The sequence below is a fragment of the Rousettus aegyptiacus genome, unplaced genomic scaffold (assembly GCF_014176215.1).
Source record: "Rousettus aegyptiacus isolate mRouAeg1 unplaced genomic scaffold, mRouAeg1.p scaffold_m13_p_6, whole genome shotgun sequence".
Taxonomy (NCBI): Eukaryota; Metazoa; Chordata; class Mammalia; order Chiroptera; family Pteropodidae; genus Rousettus; species Rousettus aegyptiacus.
The window spans coordinates 38,212,239-38,229,795 of NW_023416309.1; the positions used below are offsets into that span (position 1 = coordinate 38,212,239).

Sequence of the window (17,557 nt, forward strand, 5' to 3'; positions counted from 1 at the left end):
AGGGTTCTTCAGACAACAGCAGTAGCCTTCAAATTCATTTTCCCATCTCCATTTCTCCAAACTCTTGAGCATACTATTGCCAAAGCCAACAAAGCCAACGTTTTAAAACCCAGGTCAGATAGTGTCTCTCTCCTTTTCCAGAATCTTCATTGGCTTGCCACTGAATATAGAACAAGGCCTCATTTCCTCTGCTTGGTTTTCAAGGCCTTCTATGATTTGGTGGTAAACCTCCTCCCCAGTGTAGGCTTCGCTACATCCCTGCAGATGCCGAGGCTTTCATCACACTAATAATTTTCCTCTCCTGGTTCTTTGCCCATAATGTTCTTACAGTTGAGAATTCTCTCCTCTCCAACCACCGTTCTCCACCTATGGAAATTCTCTATGCTCCATCCGAATGCCACTTTTCCCATGAAGCCCTTCCTGATCCTCCCAATCAGAGAAATTCTTGATTCCTTTGCATGTCTATTACTTTCCTTTTGTAGACAGACCACGTGAAGCAGAAGGAGAGGTGGTCTGTTGTAGTGGCAAAGAGGCTGGACTCTGGAGCACACTGCCTGGGGCTTGAGTCCAATCTCTGCCACTAGCTAATAACAGCATCTATATCCCTGGGTTGTTATAAAGTAATAGCATCCATTTCACTGGTAAAAAAGGTAAAAGGATTAAGAAGCACAAAGTAGGCATGGGATGTAAAGTATAGCATAAGGAATATAGTCGACGATATTGCAGTAACTACGTATGGTGTTAGATAGGTACTAGATTTATTGGGGTGATCGCTTCATAAGTTATATAAATATCTAATTGCTATGTTGTAACCCTAAAACTAATATAATATTGTATATTAACTGTTACTGAAAAATAAGAAAAATATTTTTAAAATTATTGATTTTATATAAAGCACTTTAGACAGTACTTGGTACATGGTAAGCACTATAGAGTTAAAATTATTATTATTATGGCACTTATCTTCAATGGCTTTACTTATCTCTTGTTTTCCTTCCTCCAATCGCAAATTTCTGGAGGGTAAAAACCCTGTATTACTCTTACCTAACCCCCGGGATTATGGCGAAAATTAGATGAGAAAATGTATGTTGTCAGCGCTGTGTTTTGTACTGGAGACATTGAATAGACTTCTTATTACTTTTTATTACTTTTATCACTGCTACTACTCTTGCTTTGATGCCTGTGACTGACATTCTAGCATCTAGGAAGTTCCTAATCACTGTTTGCTGAATGGCTAAACACATTCACAACTGGAGCCAAGCCCTCCGACCTCCCTCCAGTGGGCAGCATCCTGAGCACGGCCACAGTCTCACTGTCCTTTCCGCAGAGCTGTGGGAGTGAAACTGCAAGTGTTACTTACAAGAATCCTGCAGCATAGGAATCTGATAGATTGTTCGTGCCTCCAGCTGAGGTGGTCACCACACCTTCAAGCCAAATCTTCTTTCCTGGAGTGTATGTATTAACCACCTGTTCACACAACAGAAGCAGAAGGGGATAATGAGATTTTAAAAAGCTGTTCCCAAATGAGAAGGAACACCTATTCCCTTAAGGAAGTTCTTCTGACCTCGTGCTCCCAGGTAGTTTTGTGCTTTTTTTCACACTGACGCACCCCACACAGTGACCTGTCACACACACAGAAGCATTAACGTGTACCAATATTAATAATAAAAAATGAAATGATCATTTTTTCCTAAATAAATACAATGTGACAGGAGAACAAGTACATATTCTGGGACATAAACTGACTGTGACACCCTTAACTGGAAAATATAAATCTATAATGTTTCCATATTAACAAGTATTGAGAAGCAGATTTTCTTAATGTTCTGTTATTGCACATTCATGGGTAAGCATACTGTCCATGCATCGGAAGCCATGAATCATGAGAGAAGGCAGAGATCAATGTTTGGGAGAGGTATTTTACAATTACCTGGGCATGTATGTATATTACAACCACATTTTGAAATAACTGCAGTTAAGTGTAAAAGGAAAAAGCACTGACCCACAGGTGAAAAGATCGTGCGTAGGAAGCAGTCTTCCGAGCAGGGGCAAAGCCTCTTGCCAAGTGGTAGCCCTCTGAAGTTTTGAAATGGCCCTGTCTATGATACCCAAGTTGGAGACTGGCCAGACTATCCAGATCGGAACTCAGATCCTTCGGAGAGCAATCTGGCAGTACTTAGGGATTATGTTGTGTGACCTCGGAAAACTTGTATAGGTAGTTCATTCGGGAAGTAATAACAGACAATAGAAATGAGGGACTGGGAGGCTGAAATAGGGAAGAGGGAAAACCAGTACGAGGAAGCATTTTCAAGTTGGCAACTACTGCTGGCAACTTGTACTCAATTCCACAGGGATCTTGGTATGAACTATGTCTCAGAACGGTCCCCCAAGAGGGGACAAGGGGACGTATTTAGCCCCTGGCTCATATCTTCCAAAGGTCAAGAGTAGCCTCCTGACTATTAACAACTCCCCTATTCTCCATTTCATTGTACAGGCCTGAATGCTAAGCAGGTTCCCTGTGTTCTATAGCTTTGTTTTTAAAAAGTCCCAGAGCAGGAAATGAAAGGCCAGGCCCCATGGCACTACACCAACACCAAGGAACCTAAAGAAGACCATCTAGAATATAGTAAGGGAATGAAAGATTTTTAAAATGGTTAGAAAACAAAGGAGGGGTATGTCTATTCTGAGTGTGAGGAAAGACTATTGGAGGGATTTAAGCAAGAGTGATACGATTAGATTTATGTAAAGATTACTGGAGCTGCTATGAAATAATACATATATAAAAAGATCATGAAAACTGTAAAGCGATATACAAATTAAAGTTCTGTTATTTCTCTGACCACGTTGAACTTCAATGAGATGGAAATGATACTTGACGGGGTTGTGCCAAGGATAAATAATTTTAGGCCAATCGCAGAAAGATCCTGGGGCATAGGGGTAGCAGGTGAACATTTGTGTGAATCCCTCTAAAGTGATGAATGAACTCAGAGGAATTAGTTCTAAATATACTTACAGTTTTGTGGAGGATTCTGAACTATCATTTATGATCCTGGAATGAAGTCCAGGAGCCTATGGACTAATTCCTAGGAACCCTGAACTAGCAGCTTTTGGAGGGCAGGGGTTCCTCTATGATTTACTTTTGTATTCACTTCCTGGCACAGTGCCTGGCACAGAGTAAGTGCTTAAAAGGAGATGGTGGTGCTGTAGCCACCCAGGGAGGCCAATACGATTCCAAACCTGTCCATGCACAAGCTCATAGGAAACTGCCATTCTTTAAAGAAGTTATATAACTCAAGAAAGGGCAACTAAACTGGTTAAAGAATTGGCAGCAATACCTTGATTGTAAAACCATCTTAGACATCGGGGAAAATTAAAGCGTATAATGAAAAACTATAACAGCATGAAAGATCTAGAAAAAAAGCAATACTTTTTTTTTTTTTTTTTTTTTTTTTTGCTTAAAGCTCAGGATACAAGCCAGGGGTCTGCCCCTTGAATACTGAATGATGGAAATTTCAGAGAAAGAAAAGGAAATACTGCTTTGTTATCAAGCGATTTATATATGGAATCCAATAACCCTAGAACTGGTGAAGGCAAATCGTCATCCAATGTGATTTGGATACCAGAAGGATTTTTTGATGTATCAAGCTCATAATAATGTTCTTAAATTGAAAATAAGATGATAATCATGTGTTTCTACCACTTATTCTGTGAGGGCATTTGTCAGAAGTACTTAATTAGAAGATGGCATGCCCAACTTAGAGTGGCAATTTGTATGCGACGGTTACATTGCAAAAGAAATTCAAAGTCTAGCTCCTTTAAATGAGGACTTGATTCCAGAAAATGGGTAGATTTATAAAATACTGTGTACACAAGACTCTGCAAGGACACAGATACTGTAAATAAAAGTTCATCTAAATTTGCTTCTGACTTGTAGGGAGACTTGGGAGGAAACAATCTAATAATTGTTACTGAGTAGTGGTTAGGGGCATGGACTGCTCACAGATTGCCTGTGTTTGAATCCTGGCTCTATCGTTTACTCATTGCATGACCTTGGATATGTTATATTACCTCTATGTCTTAATTTCCTCAGCTGTAAAATTAAAATAATACTACCTATCTCAGCATTTTTTTTTTTGATAGTTAAGTTACCTAATATTCATAAAGTACTTGGAAAAGTGTCTGGCATGTGGTAAGCTCTTAAAGTGTAAATCAAATATTACCAAGACCACTCTCATGCCCAAAGCATGTGCAATTGTTTTTAGATCAATCTAGCATTAGAGTTGGTGGCTTTTCTTTTGGACACAACACTTGTGGTGGTAGGTGACAGGCCAGATGTATGCTAGTTAGCAGAGAAAGGCCTGTTTAGAATTTTAAAGGCACAAGGATAATTCATTTTAGCATAATTGGCATTTAGAGTATATTTATCTACTCTCAGCACAGGAGCAATTCCTGTTGTTTTTTAGAGAAGCCTCATGAACAGAAAACACAAGGTGAGGTAGAACTTTTATACAAAAACTAAACCAGTTATATGAAATGTTCTGCGGAAAGGAGATTTCCAGAAAGTAGTCATGTTAAAGACCCTGGGAGTAGTTGGTATAAATCAATGAGGATTTTCTGAGCATTTACTGTTTGGGATGTGGCAAGAGGCTTGATGAGCTGTGTGTATATCATAAACAGAGAAGGCCATCTTGTGAGGTGTGGGGGAGGTACTGAGGCTGGGTACTGGTTGGGACTGGGGAGGAAATCAGTATGGACAGAAGAGGAGAGGGAAAAAAAATCAGGAAAAGCAAATGGAACCACCTGCAAAATTCCCTTAGAAAGTGAAACTCTAAGAAACTGAAGGCTATAGTTCAACGCTGTGGTTTTCTACGTAAATATGATTCTCCCTGTGCTGAAAGAGAGAAAATTGCAGGACTAGAAAAAACAAGGGTACGTTCCTGCTGAGAAATGATGTGCCAATGAAGGTTGTTTTAAGGAACACACTATCTGGGGAGGGAGAAGTACAAATGCTGAGATTGCTACTATGAGGGAAGCCGAGTGGTTGGCTCCCTTTTAGCAGTTCTTTGTCCCAGACAGACTTCAGCCCTGGGGCCTATGGAGAACAGGGAATTTGGAGACATCCACAAAATTTTTTATTTTCTCTACCACCTTGAATTTTTTAAAAAAGGAAAAAACAGTAAAAATAGGAAAATAACCATTTATGTGGCACATTCTCAAACCTGGGCTTCCTTTCCCTGTTTCTCCAAAAACTGAGATCTAAGTCTTTAAAAAAGACTCCTGAGAGCCTGGTCTCAGCCACTGGCTATGCAAGAGATGGTAGTCTTGTAGCAACAGACATGTTGTTTATGGTTATCCAAACCCAACACCTTCCTTAATGAGAAAGGAAGCAATAAAACAGGAACGGTGGACAGGCCAGCTGGGCTAATCAGCCTTGGCAGGAGGCCTACTCTCCAAAAGAAGCTGGAGTCCATTAATTCCAGCATCTCATCTACGTGGAACTGAACCTTCCCCAGGACCTCAGGAACAGCAGTAGCTCTTTAAGAAACCTGACCTGGCCCCCTCTATCATTTGTTCAAAGGAGCAGAATAGCTTCAGGAAGCTTCTTAAACCTTACCTTCACACAGAACTCTTCTTGGGGGTGCCCCTGTCCCTTTGTTCATTATTATATTTATAAGGGGTCCAAGTGAGAGTTCAGTAATGTTTCAGTGTTTCTTTCCATCTTTCTTGTGTGTTTCTGACCCTAAGCTCCCTACTATATTCAAAGAGGAGGGCAATTATTCCGTTCTGCCCTCTCCTTCCTCGTTGTCCCTTAGTGAGTGTTGGATCTTATTTCTCCCTTGGTCTTCTTACCAAGTCCATTCTCGTCTAGTCCATCCTCTACACTGCTGCCATTTGTTAGCTTGACAAGTCTCCCCCCAGCTTCGGAATGTTCACTGGTTCCCCATTACCAGCAGCAATACTCAATCACGTGATCACAAAGAGAGGTCCATGTGATTAGTTAGGAGATGTTACTTAAAAGAGTTAACTTGTTTCTAATAAAACTGAAAGCAGTGATCTGGGGATGATTTACTTTAAAAAAGGAGTGGATTCAAAGTTGTCATAGTAACATTCTTTTCATGCACCATTATGAAATGTTTCCTTAACTAGGGAGAGAGGCAGGAACGACAACTAAAGAATCAGTAACTGCACACAACCCACGGTCTATTTTATCCATTTCTCCATGGGAATATGTTAGATATGGTGAAATGACATTGAGAACCACTTAACCCATAGGATTTAATGCCAACTACTTTAAGTATCTCGTTATCTAAGATTCTTCATAACCACCCCTCAGCTCTCTCTTTTTCCCTCCCTGCCCATAACACCTATGGTTTACAATACAGAACGGACTTACCATTTTCATCTATATGATCTTTTAGGTTTTTACCAATCACCTTCTCCCCTATCCATTCCTCACTCGTGTTGTCTGATTTTTTCTTTATGACTTGATTCACACGTTCCTGCCTCTGTGAAACTTTCCTTATACCTTCAAAAAATTAATTCTCTCCTTTGGGCCCCAAAGTTCTTTGAATCTATCTCTGACCTTGATATTATTATACTGAGTTATAATTTTCTGTTTGCTATTTGTTTTCCTTCCTACACTATAAGCAGCTTGAGAAAGCCACATTTTTTTCCTTTTTGCATGTCCTATAGAATGCTTGACAGTTAACTTATTAAATACTTGTAAAATAATGACATAATGAAATAACTTACCTATTAATAAATGAGAGAGATAACATTTTACTTATGAAAAGGCTGAATTTCAGAGAAGATAATTAATAGTTTCAAAACCATAAGAGCAAACGCCAAATCTTCACAGTTGAAGTTCAGGGCTCTGTCTACTTTCTAATTGAATTTTCCTGTTCGAAGAGATCTAGAGGCTTCTGATTGACTAAACTGCCTCCATATTTAAGATGTCCTTCTTAGGTCAGACGAGCTGGGCTATTCCGAGCTCAATCATTCCAATATCTCATCATACTCTTCTTGATTTATTTCTTCTGTCTAATGGATTTCCTGTGTTTCATTAATTTTTTTTATGTATAATTTCTTTTTATCATCTTCCTGTTCTGGAGTGCTTTTTTTTCTGCCCATTTTCTTCTGATATCAGATCAATTTTTAATTTGTGGCTTCTGTGTCATTTTTAGGATTTAATATCGCATTCTCTGCTTTTGTTATCTCAAACCATGGAAAAGCAATTGAATGTAATTGCAACAAAACATAAAATTAAAATAAGACATACACAAAAAAGATAAGTCACCAGGGAGGCAAGGAAATTATGAGCATATGCAAGAAAATAAGGAAGAAAGTTTCACAGAGTCCCAAAGCAATGACTATGTTCAAGGATAAGTGCTGGTGAAGGGAGAGCTTGGAAAGCAGCTAATTGCACATAAATCACTCTTCTTCCTTTCCTCAGTCCTTTTCTGTGACTAACCAACCCCTCAGCCTTATTGGACAGTCTACCCACTGGCAAGGCATAGGTTCCACCAGTGTCAGGGAAGAATTCTTCTCACTCAGGAAAAACCCTATGATGTCTCCACTTCCATGTGAAAACAGTGGAAAGTCATCCTAAGTTTCCTCTTCCTTCTGAAGAAGTTTTTCCCTGAACAGCAATTTGTTCCCAGGGCCGTTCCTTTTAATTGTCCATGGGCAGCATGTGCCTTCACATTGCCATTGCCTTGTACATTACAGGACCAAAAATCTGTGCACATGAAACATCAGTGGAGTCCAGTGAATAAATGCAAATCGCTCCCTGAAAAGCCTTGTCCACTTCCATTTTCTAATATTGTGGTAATATTAGATATTACCTAATATATAGCACCAACTTTCATTTGACTCTCATTTCTAGGACACCCACCCCAAATTATAGCAACTGATTTGAGGATCAAAGTGATGTTCTTTCACCAGGAACATTCAGTATTCTTCTTTAAAAAGCCTATCTGATTCTGGGTGGTTAGGGATGTTACATGGATTACAAAATAAATGGTTAACAAGTATAGGAGATGCAGAATAGTATATTAGATAAGAGTGTAGGTTCTGGAATTAGGTGGGCTTGGGTTTGAATTCTAATTTTACTACTTAGCAAGTGCGGCCTTGAGCAAAATACTGGTTTCTTCAATGGATTTGTAATATATGATGCACTCAAATGGCAGTTGTAACCTAAAAGATAATACAATTACTATACTTCTGTAAGTTAATGATGCATTTTACATTTCATAATAATATTGAAAGAAACCTGTCAGCTGTTTACTCTCTCCTTCTGGCTGTTATTAAACTGATGGTACATTTTATAATTATTTGTGTGAAGAATCAAGAAAATATGGTTTATGGAATGACACTGATCTAAACTTCAGAGCTCTTTTGTAGTAAATACACCTTTCCAGCTAGATTTCCTCACTTATCACTAGTGTCTCATATATGAAAGAGCAGAGCCAAAGTTATGCTTGGGTCATATTCTCCCATTGGCAGATGCACAGCCCAATGAGGTCACAGTGGCTAATTTACTGGGAAGCTCATGAAGCTTAAAATTCCAGCTCCCCCCATTCATAGGCCTCTACCGTTGTCTTGGGCAGGCCCTTGTAATATGTTCATTTGTTAGGTGTACTTCTAAAATGTGCAGATTTGTGTTTTCTTTTTCTTAAAGAGATCTCTATTGTATAGGCTTCTGGCCCCACAAAACTTAGAATCACCCAAGAATGTCACTAAGGTATCAAGGTGCCACAGTGTGTATTTAGAGTCCTCTGCCTCTCCTGAGTACTTCCTTGGCCTGTGTTTTTCTTCCCTTCCATCAAAACCTGCTCTTGGAAAGGACCTTCTATTTGGTATCGACACCATAGTATGGCTTTAAACCAGTGTAGTTTACCTCTTCTCAGGTTATTTACATTTTATGTTCTCCTTCCAATGGAAGATTATTTTTCTAAAATGAAATGTCCAGCATTAGCAGACAGAGTGCAGTTATTTTGAGCTACAAAGGGACCTTTCCTTCACCTCTAAACACATACCCAGAAAGAATCTCTTACTGTGCCTACTCATAGGCTACATTATTTTCTATCTAGTCAATGCTGTTACAAGTTAGTAGCAGATTAGATTCTTCCACATGTGAATGAATAGCGGAGACGGCAGATCCAAATGTGAATGGGACATAGACACTACTTCTTTAACACTTCCTCCACTATTTCACTCTGCTTACTCACCTTCCTCTCCCTGCCTGCCTTCCTCCCTCTAACACTTAATGAGCACTTGTCAAGTGAAAAGCAATATGGTAGGCTCTGGAACATTAAAATAAGCATTTACTATTACTGAATGAATGAGTGAATGAATCAAAATCTGATTTTTGTGGTGATACAACTGTTCTGTTTTCATTTTCCAGTTTTCTTCATTAGAGAAAATTAACATCATTGTCTTCATTTTTCCTTTAGTTGTGCTTCTAGTTAATGATCCTGAAAAATAACATTCTTTTACCCTCTTCCCCTTTGATATACTAAGAGGCTCAAATAAGTAAGCCAGGAGGTTGGTTGAGAACAGAAGTTTCTTTTTTTGATCTATTAATTACTTTAAAAGGATTGAATATCCCTCTGCTTTACCTGGTTCTATGATCCTGCAACTAAGATATATTGGGAAAAGTGGAATATTGTTACTATATTTATTGAGACTTCAAAGAGTTAAACTTTATTAAATATTATAAGCAATCATAAGCAACGAGATGCTAACAAAAGAATGATTGTGGTTACTCTATGAACCATATAAACCACTCCCTCTACCATACACATCGGCAATCAGGAATCCTCTGATCATACCCCAAGAAGAACTGTATAATGAAAAGGTGTCTATCCTTTAGGTGGTATCCTAAATGTCACCATCTCTGGGAGGATTTCTCTTATTTCACTTCCTTTAGAAGGTAGAACTTTCCCACCATGGGCTCCCATTGCACCCTATATGCCCCTATTATAGGAGTCATCACATATTATTATCATTGCTTGCTTCATTAAATAGTTTTCCACTAGACCATGAAGTCTATGAGGGCAACTACCATATCAGTCTTGCTTACCATTTTATCCTCAGGGGTCTGGAAAATACTAAGAATGTTATAAATGGTTGATAAATAAAGGAAGGAAGAAAGAAGGGAGGGAGGAAAGAGGGAATGTTTCAAATATTAGGGAAGCCAATTGTTCAGTTTATTGGTATCCAAAACACAATCATATGGACAGTACTTTTGGAAATTCTTCCCTTATGTCTGGGGTTTCACCAACTCCTTCCTGTGCTTATTGAATTGCTGAAAATAATATCACAAAGTGTTATTTCCTCCTCTTATTCCTCTAGGAGATGAAGACACAAATCGTAGAATCAAAGTGACTTAAGCCAAAGTGGTTCTTGTTGGTTCTTATGTCATTGTTTTGGAGTCAGCCCAGCTATCCACCCTATACCATCTGTATTGTATCCTGAAAGAATACTTTCCCATCGGACTCTTGCCTGCATTGTTAGATTCTGAACTTTTTCCCTTGACTCATCTCACAAAGTACGAACGATTATCCTCATTCTAATGGAAGGGAGAGAGTGTATGGATCATCCAAAGAAGTGAGTTGTCCAAACATTGTCTCTGTTTGGCTTTCATGTAGATTTTCATACAAGAATTCACCCACTGCTCAGAAAACCAAGAATTTTTCTATAAGTGGCAGTTCAAATTCAGAAACAATAGCTGTCTGAAGCAATTGAGTCATTGTATTTCAAGTACCAAAAATATCACCTATCATATTCTCCAGGGTTCAAGGAAAGAGAAAAGAGGAAAAAAGCAAAGACCAAGTTGAGGATGAAGGTAGTATGAAGCTTCTCCAGTTACATAAATTGTTATTAAAAATAACTACAATAACAAAACAACAATAATAGCAATAAGAACTTGCATTCAATAGCTATTAACAAAACAGGGCTTCACATGACCTTCCTAAACTTCCTAAGAATGAAGGAAGATAGTATTCTTAGCATCCTCATTTTATACATGAAGAAATAAAATCAGAGAAATTAAGTAATGTCCCAAGGACACACAACTAAGCCTGAGCTGCAATCCAAGTCACCAGACTTCAAATCCTGTATTCTATCTCTTATTCAAACAGTCTCACCACTGATTTATCTAACCAATCCCACATGAATCTGTTTTGGTGGGATCTGCCCTTTTTCCATCTCTGTGGGCCTCAGGGTAAGGGTATCATTAGGAATTCTCTGAACTTCCCAAAGTAGAGAAAAAAAAACAAGATTCCATCTCTAGTTTTCAAATGAGAGTTTCAGGTATATACATATTAAAATCTTACTTTGCTCATCTCCAGACCAGGTTTTGGGGCTCACAAGAAAAGTTTAGCAACTCTAGACTCTATTTCCTCATACCCCTTCCCACTCACAGGAGACTTTAGGAACAGCCAAAGCAACTTTTCAACTAGCAAAACAGCCCTCATTTCCCTAGGGCAGGCTTGCACCTAGCACATCCTAGAATGTGGTAAGAGAATCTTATCCTAGAGGTCCTAACAACTGGGTTCAGGCTGCTGTAGCCAATGAAGAGCCTATCGCATAAATCAAATCTCAAGGAATCTGTGATCCAGCAACACCTCTGGCAGATACCCATTTAAGGCAATATCTGGCAAGAGCTCTGTAAAAGACAGTTAGAAATAGAAAACTAGTCAGATAAATGACCGAAGGCTACTAAATGAAACAGGGAGGATAGAACTTTGGCAGAGAGTATTTTCCAAAAATAACTGCAAAAGTATTTCTGATCCTGTATGTTCTTTCAGAATCTTGCCACTCTCCCAACAAAAGGAGTTTATTTCCTTCCCCCTCAAATCTCTATTGGTCTTGGTGACTGTCTCATTGAATAGACTATGACTAAAGTGATGCCCTGTGACTTCTGTGGGTAGGTTAGAGAAGGTGATGTAGTTTCCACCTGGCTCTCTCTTGGGCGCCTGACTTTAGAACCTTGGGAGAAAGCCCAGGCTACATGAAGAGTTTATGTGTAGGTATTCCAGTTACTAGTCCCACAAAGGTGCTAGTCGATAGCTGACATCAACTAACTGCAAGACACATTAGTCAACAAGCCTTCTGATGATTCTAGTCACCAGCCTTCCAGTAGAAGCTTCAGACATCATGGGGTGATATCTATTTCACAGTTCCCTGTAGGAATTCCTGACCTATAGAATCCAGGGGCATAATAAATGATTGTTTTAAGCCACTAAGTTTTGGGGTAATTTGTTGCACAAGACATAACCAGAACAGTAACCGAGACCTGAGGGGACCTTGGGGCATATTCTGTTTGCAATAGCCAAAAGGTGACTACAGGCCTTACTGCTAATTCTAGCCATCCCCTGCCAGGTACCTTCTGCATATATGTTATGTCTCTTAGAGTCTCCACTGTCTCTCCCTGAAATTGTACTTTGCCCTCCCCATCCAAGTCCATCAGACATGTTTTTTAAATGTCTGAATCTCAATTGTGCATAGGGTTTGGGCCCTTTTCCTTAAGTTTCTTTGGTCCTACCTGTACAAATCAGGAGGTAAACTTAGCTTACTTATTTAGTGTTTGAACATTTTGTGATTAAGGAGTATGCATTGGTGGAGGGTGATTGGTAGTGGGAAGAAAGGGGAGAACATAATTCCCAACACCTTCGTCTTAGTTCTGATTTAAAGCTTTTTATTCTATCTAAATAATTACAGGAGCAGAGACGGAACCTTCATTCTCAGTGCCATGACATCACTGAACCATCTTACTTCCAACAACCCTTCGATTGTGTCATTAAACTCAAAACCAGAAAAGCAAAAAATATAGGACATGTCTATTTTGTACGGTATTGTATACAAACACTTGGAATAGTGCTGAAACACAATAAGTGCTCAATACATATCTACAGAAAGAAAGAAAGAAAGAAAGAAAGAAAGAAAGAAAGAAAGAAAGAAAGAAAGAAAGAAAGAAAGAAAGAAGTTACTCCCCCCCCCCACCCTTTCTTTTAGAGAACAATATCTAATATCGGGTTACTATAATATGCTTAGAAAACTGTAGTGTTCAATAGGTTGACATTCTATTACATTAGGTAATATGTTTCTCAACCTGCTCCAAGTAAGTGTTAAACCTTAAAACCGTGAGTTCCTCCAGGGTAGAGAGCATGTCTTATTCCATTTTGTATCCTAGCACCTGGCTCTTTGCCTAGTATTTGCTTAGTGCTCAGCGAACATTAAATCCTTAAATGTTAAAAACTAAATGAATGTCAGACAGATACTGGAAGAGATATTTCAAGTCATGCAGTTCCCCTAGGCCTTGCCTAGTAGAAGGTGGTGACAGATAAGGGTGCTGGCCAATGCATCTAATCCCCAGAGGGATCAGACATGGGTGCGAAAGTCCAGAAGGCCTAAGGCTTCTCGGCCTCTAAAACCCTTTGAGAATAAGAGGACTCAAAAAGATATTTGTAATCTGAGTGTGATGTTGATATGCATGCAAAACAGGGTACAGACTTCCACTTTAGCAATCAGAAGTGCTTTTCTATGATTGTTCCAAATAGGATTTTATTACACAGCTAATTTTAAACAAGCCATTCATTAATTTGTCCATTTACTTCTTTATTCATCCCATATTAATGGAGACCTACTTGTTGCTGTTTTTCTGTAGATTTTCTGTAAATAACTATTAAAAATAGAGATGTCTGAGATCCATTCCAGATGTACTATATCAGAACATCAAAAGCGAGATTAGAAATTTTACGAGCAAGCACTGGTGATTTTGATTGTACTTATTTGAAACTATTGACCAAAGATGTCTTGGTATGAGGATCTACATGCAATTGCTTAATATAATATAGCTTTCCCCACATCCTTACAAAAGTAAGATGTCTCGGCTAATTCTAAGACATATAGATATGGTATAAGGATAGCTCAGAATTGCCAATGTCCCAGACCAGAATTTCACTGAATGAATATAATCATTCTCTTCTTAAACTAACCCAAAACAAACTCCTGGAAAAAGAAAATAATGAAGTAAACTTATCCTTAAGAAACTCATAATTTGGTAGCAAACTATTACAAAATATTTGTTATTAAAATAGACAAGTTTTAACTTTTGATAGGGCACATTCAAATCTTTCTCAATTTGAAAAACAATAAATAATCACCAACTGTGAGAGGGAACTCTATACCATGCGAATCAGGACTGTACTATTTTTCTACCCTGATTTCCACAGTGCTGACATCCAGCTGGGACCCTGTGATCTTTCCTTGCCTTTCCCCCAAACTGACCCCTCTTCTTCCCAGGAGACTTTTACTCACTTTCTGAATTTTCCTAATCTGGTCAGAGAGTGTGTCTAACAGGCGAGTTTTCAAGAAGTCCATCACCTTGACCACCCGGCCATCAATGTAGCAACTGGAATAAAAATAAAATAAGAATCAGATAAAATCTCGAGCGAAGACTACATATCCTTCTCTAGTCAGAGGTTTCTGTTGCTTGAGGAAACAGCCCAGGGTTCATGTGGGCTTTTATATCCTAGAATGTGTGACCCTGGGTACATGTCGAATAAATAATGTAATTTTATTTTTTTTCATTTCCTTCTCCATTTGTGGGCTAATAGTGTGATTTTTTTTCAACATTTGTCACATAAAACTACATTGCCTGCTCAATAGGAATTGACGGGAATCCGTAAAGCAAATTGAGTAATGGGGAAAAGCTTACTTCCCCCACCCTAGGGAAAGTAATTTAACACCTATTCCATACCACCTCCACTCATAACTTAAAGTAATAAAGATATGTGAGAAGTTTGAAAGAATATTCAAATATTTTGATAGGTTTCCACATCTTTAAATAAGAAAACAAACCCCAATCACAAAAATCTGATTTAGTGCAGTGAGTGGGTCTCAAAGGTTTCATCTCTAGCTCGCCTCCCTGGGCAAAATATCTTGTAGTCAATCTTCTGCCACATCTGAAGTAAATGAATGGATGAAGGAATGAATAAACAAACAAATAAATAAGTCAGACAGAGTAAAGGAGCCCTCTCCTAAAATAGTAACAAGTTTGGCACTCATGGGTGTGAGGGTGTCTGGTTTTGTTAGGAAGCTTAAATTAAAAATCAAGTTGTGCTGATACTGTGCTATGAACAGGTGGACTAAAATAGGTCCGTCCAACTTTTGGGGACTCTCTTTGTGAAGCCTCACTCTGAAGACTAAGTTGAGATTGGCCCAGGGTTCGCTGAACTTCATTATCCTAAACCTCTCCATCCCCACCTTTGCAAAATTCCAAATTAAATCAATTTAATTTAAATCAATACGTATAACTCCCAAGTCCCTTTTCCAATCCACTCCGGTCCCCTTGGCTAAAAGCTAATGATAGGTTATTTCGTTTTTAATAAGACACCAACCTATCAATACACATTACAGAACTATACGAGAATTATTTTTTAATGTTAAATTCCCATACAAATATGTGATATAGTAGACTGGTTAAACTTCTTTTTCTAATTGTAAAGCAGGTACTGCGTGGTTGAAGTGAAGGTAGGAGATGAACTTCACCCATTCAGCCTTCCCTTTGGCCTCTTCACCACTTCAGACATGTCCACAGAATCCAGCACTGATATGTTAGAAAGAGTATGGGTTTTGGAGCCAGAGACATCTGAGTTCAAATTTCAAATCAGGTATTTACCACTTATGTGATCTTGCACAAGTTATTGGCCTCTATCAGCCTCAGTTTTCTTATTCTCAAAAGGCAGGTGACATATCTACTTCTCAGGATTAACTGAAGATGAAGCACATAAATCTAAAGTGTTCAGCACTCAATGACTCTTAGTTTTGTTTTGTTTTGTTTTCTAATTTTTCTAATTTTCAGCTCACGAAATGAGGTCATAAACAATAGGAGACTAATTAAATTTACGTGAATATAGAATTCTAAATGTGGAATTTTATCAAAGGGTAACATGCTTTTGAAAATTTTTGTGGTTTTTTATATTAGGGAATAAAACAAAACAACAATGTGACCTTTTACCTCATTCCTGGTATGATCCAATAAACATTTATTATGTGCAACACACAGTGCTCTCGTGCCCATGTCCACCACCTCACAACCTCTTCCTGTTAGTACTTCACTATTAGCATCTCCGATTTTTTTTTTTAAAAGTTGTGATTAGATAGCATAGTACATGAAAGCCAGGCACATTAAAGCATAGTAGTGTTAAACCTTAAAATAACTCATACAATATTAATCTAACACACTGAAGGACATGCATACTTGTTACTATAATACATCATAACTAAGCATAGGATAAAAATGAACTGTAATTACTATTTATGCTTTAATGAAATGTGTTATAGTTTTCTCTTTTCTTTTTTGTTAGCTCCCAGTAACTATTTTAAATATCCAAATGTATAAATTTTGCTGACAACACATATAGTTTAGAACTTATTGAGATAAAAATGCCAGCTGTACTCTTTTCAATATGTAGGATTCCTGTGAACACCCTCCCTAACCCACACAATCCATGGCCCAAAGTTGAGAGGCCCTTCACTCTTCCCTTCCTTTCTTTTGTCTTTTTTCTCCAGTACACCGAAATTGGAGTTAGAAAACCTTGATTCAATCTCAGCTTTGTCACTTATTACTTATATGATATTGGATTTCTTTTTCTTTAAAATTGATTTTAAAAGAAACAATAATATTTTCACGGGGCTACTATACCAATTAAATCTGAAAAAATGCTGGGTAAAGAAGTTGGCACGTGAAAGGCATTCAATAACCACATCTACCCTCCAGGTTACTCAAGGGCCCAAGGGGGCAGCAACTGAAAAGCTGTGGTTTAGGGTGAGGAGGGTAGCATCTGTCTGGAGAAGGACAGCATGTTTATCTTCAGTAGGATTTGGAATGAGGGAAGTATGAAGCACCAAGAACAGATTCTGGATTCCCAATAGGTGGGAGGCAAAGGGAGGGATGGAGAGGGATGTGATTATGTCGCAAAAATGTGGAGCTTCAAAAGACTTTAATGGTCACGTGATCTCAACCATGTAAACTTGCTACAACATCCCCAAGAAGTGATTATCTAGCACAGGGAATGCACATTCATGTCTATTAGTACTGTTCCACTGTATTATAGATCAAATCCATGAAAGGCTCTTCTAACATAGGTTTAAAATTTGTTCCCTCTTATTGCCCATGCAACAGCTGTTTTCTTAGACCCAGAAATAGTCCAATTCCTTCTTCATATGACATGTAGAGGAGAAATTCCAGTCAAAATTTTGGTTTAAGATTTTTAGAGCTGATTCTTGGTTTCCCTTTTAACCTAACAAGCTGGATTCAATCACTCTCAGTCTTAGGCTACGCTTGTAGGTCATGAATTAGAATGGAGCAGGGGAGAGGAGAGCTCCAGGCAGGAAACTTGAGTGACAAGGTTATCTTATCTCAATAGTACAGGCAAGAAGGGATATGGGTCTAAGTAAAGGAGGTCATGAAAAGGAGTAAAAGTGAGAGCCTGTGAAGGAAGAACTAATAAAATAAAGCTTCTGTAGAGTGTAAGGGAGAGAGGAA

General features: G+C 38.4%; 1 protein-coding gene across 10 annotated transcripts in view; it reads right to left on the reverse strand.

The window, feature by feature from the left end:
* Positions 1 to 17,557, reverse strand: part of HPSE2 (heparanase 2 (inactive)) — a 577,707-nt gene that overhangs the window by 129,230 nt on the left and 430,920 nt on the right. For all 10 annotated transcript variants that reach the window (XR_001599306.2, XM_016164143.2, XM_016164141.2 and 7 more), the window contains 2 exons: positions 14,326 to 14,419; positions 1,361 to 1,467 (listed from right to left, as the gene is read on the reverse strand). Coding sequence is in view for 9 of the 10 variants with exons in the window: in XM_016164143.2 (XP_016019629.2) it covers positions 1,361 to 1,467; positions 14,326 to 14,419 (201 nt within the window). In the remaining variant the exon portion in view is untranslated. The remainder of the gene's footprint in view (positions 1 to 1,360; positions 1,468 to 14,325; positions 14,420 to 17,557) is intronic.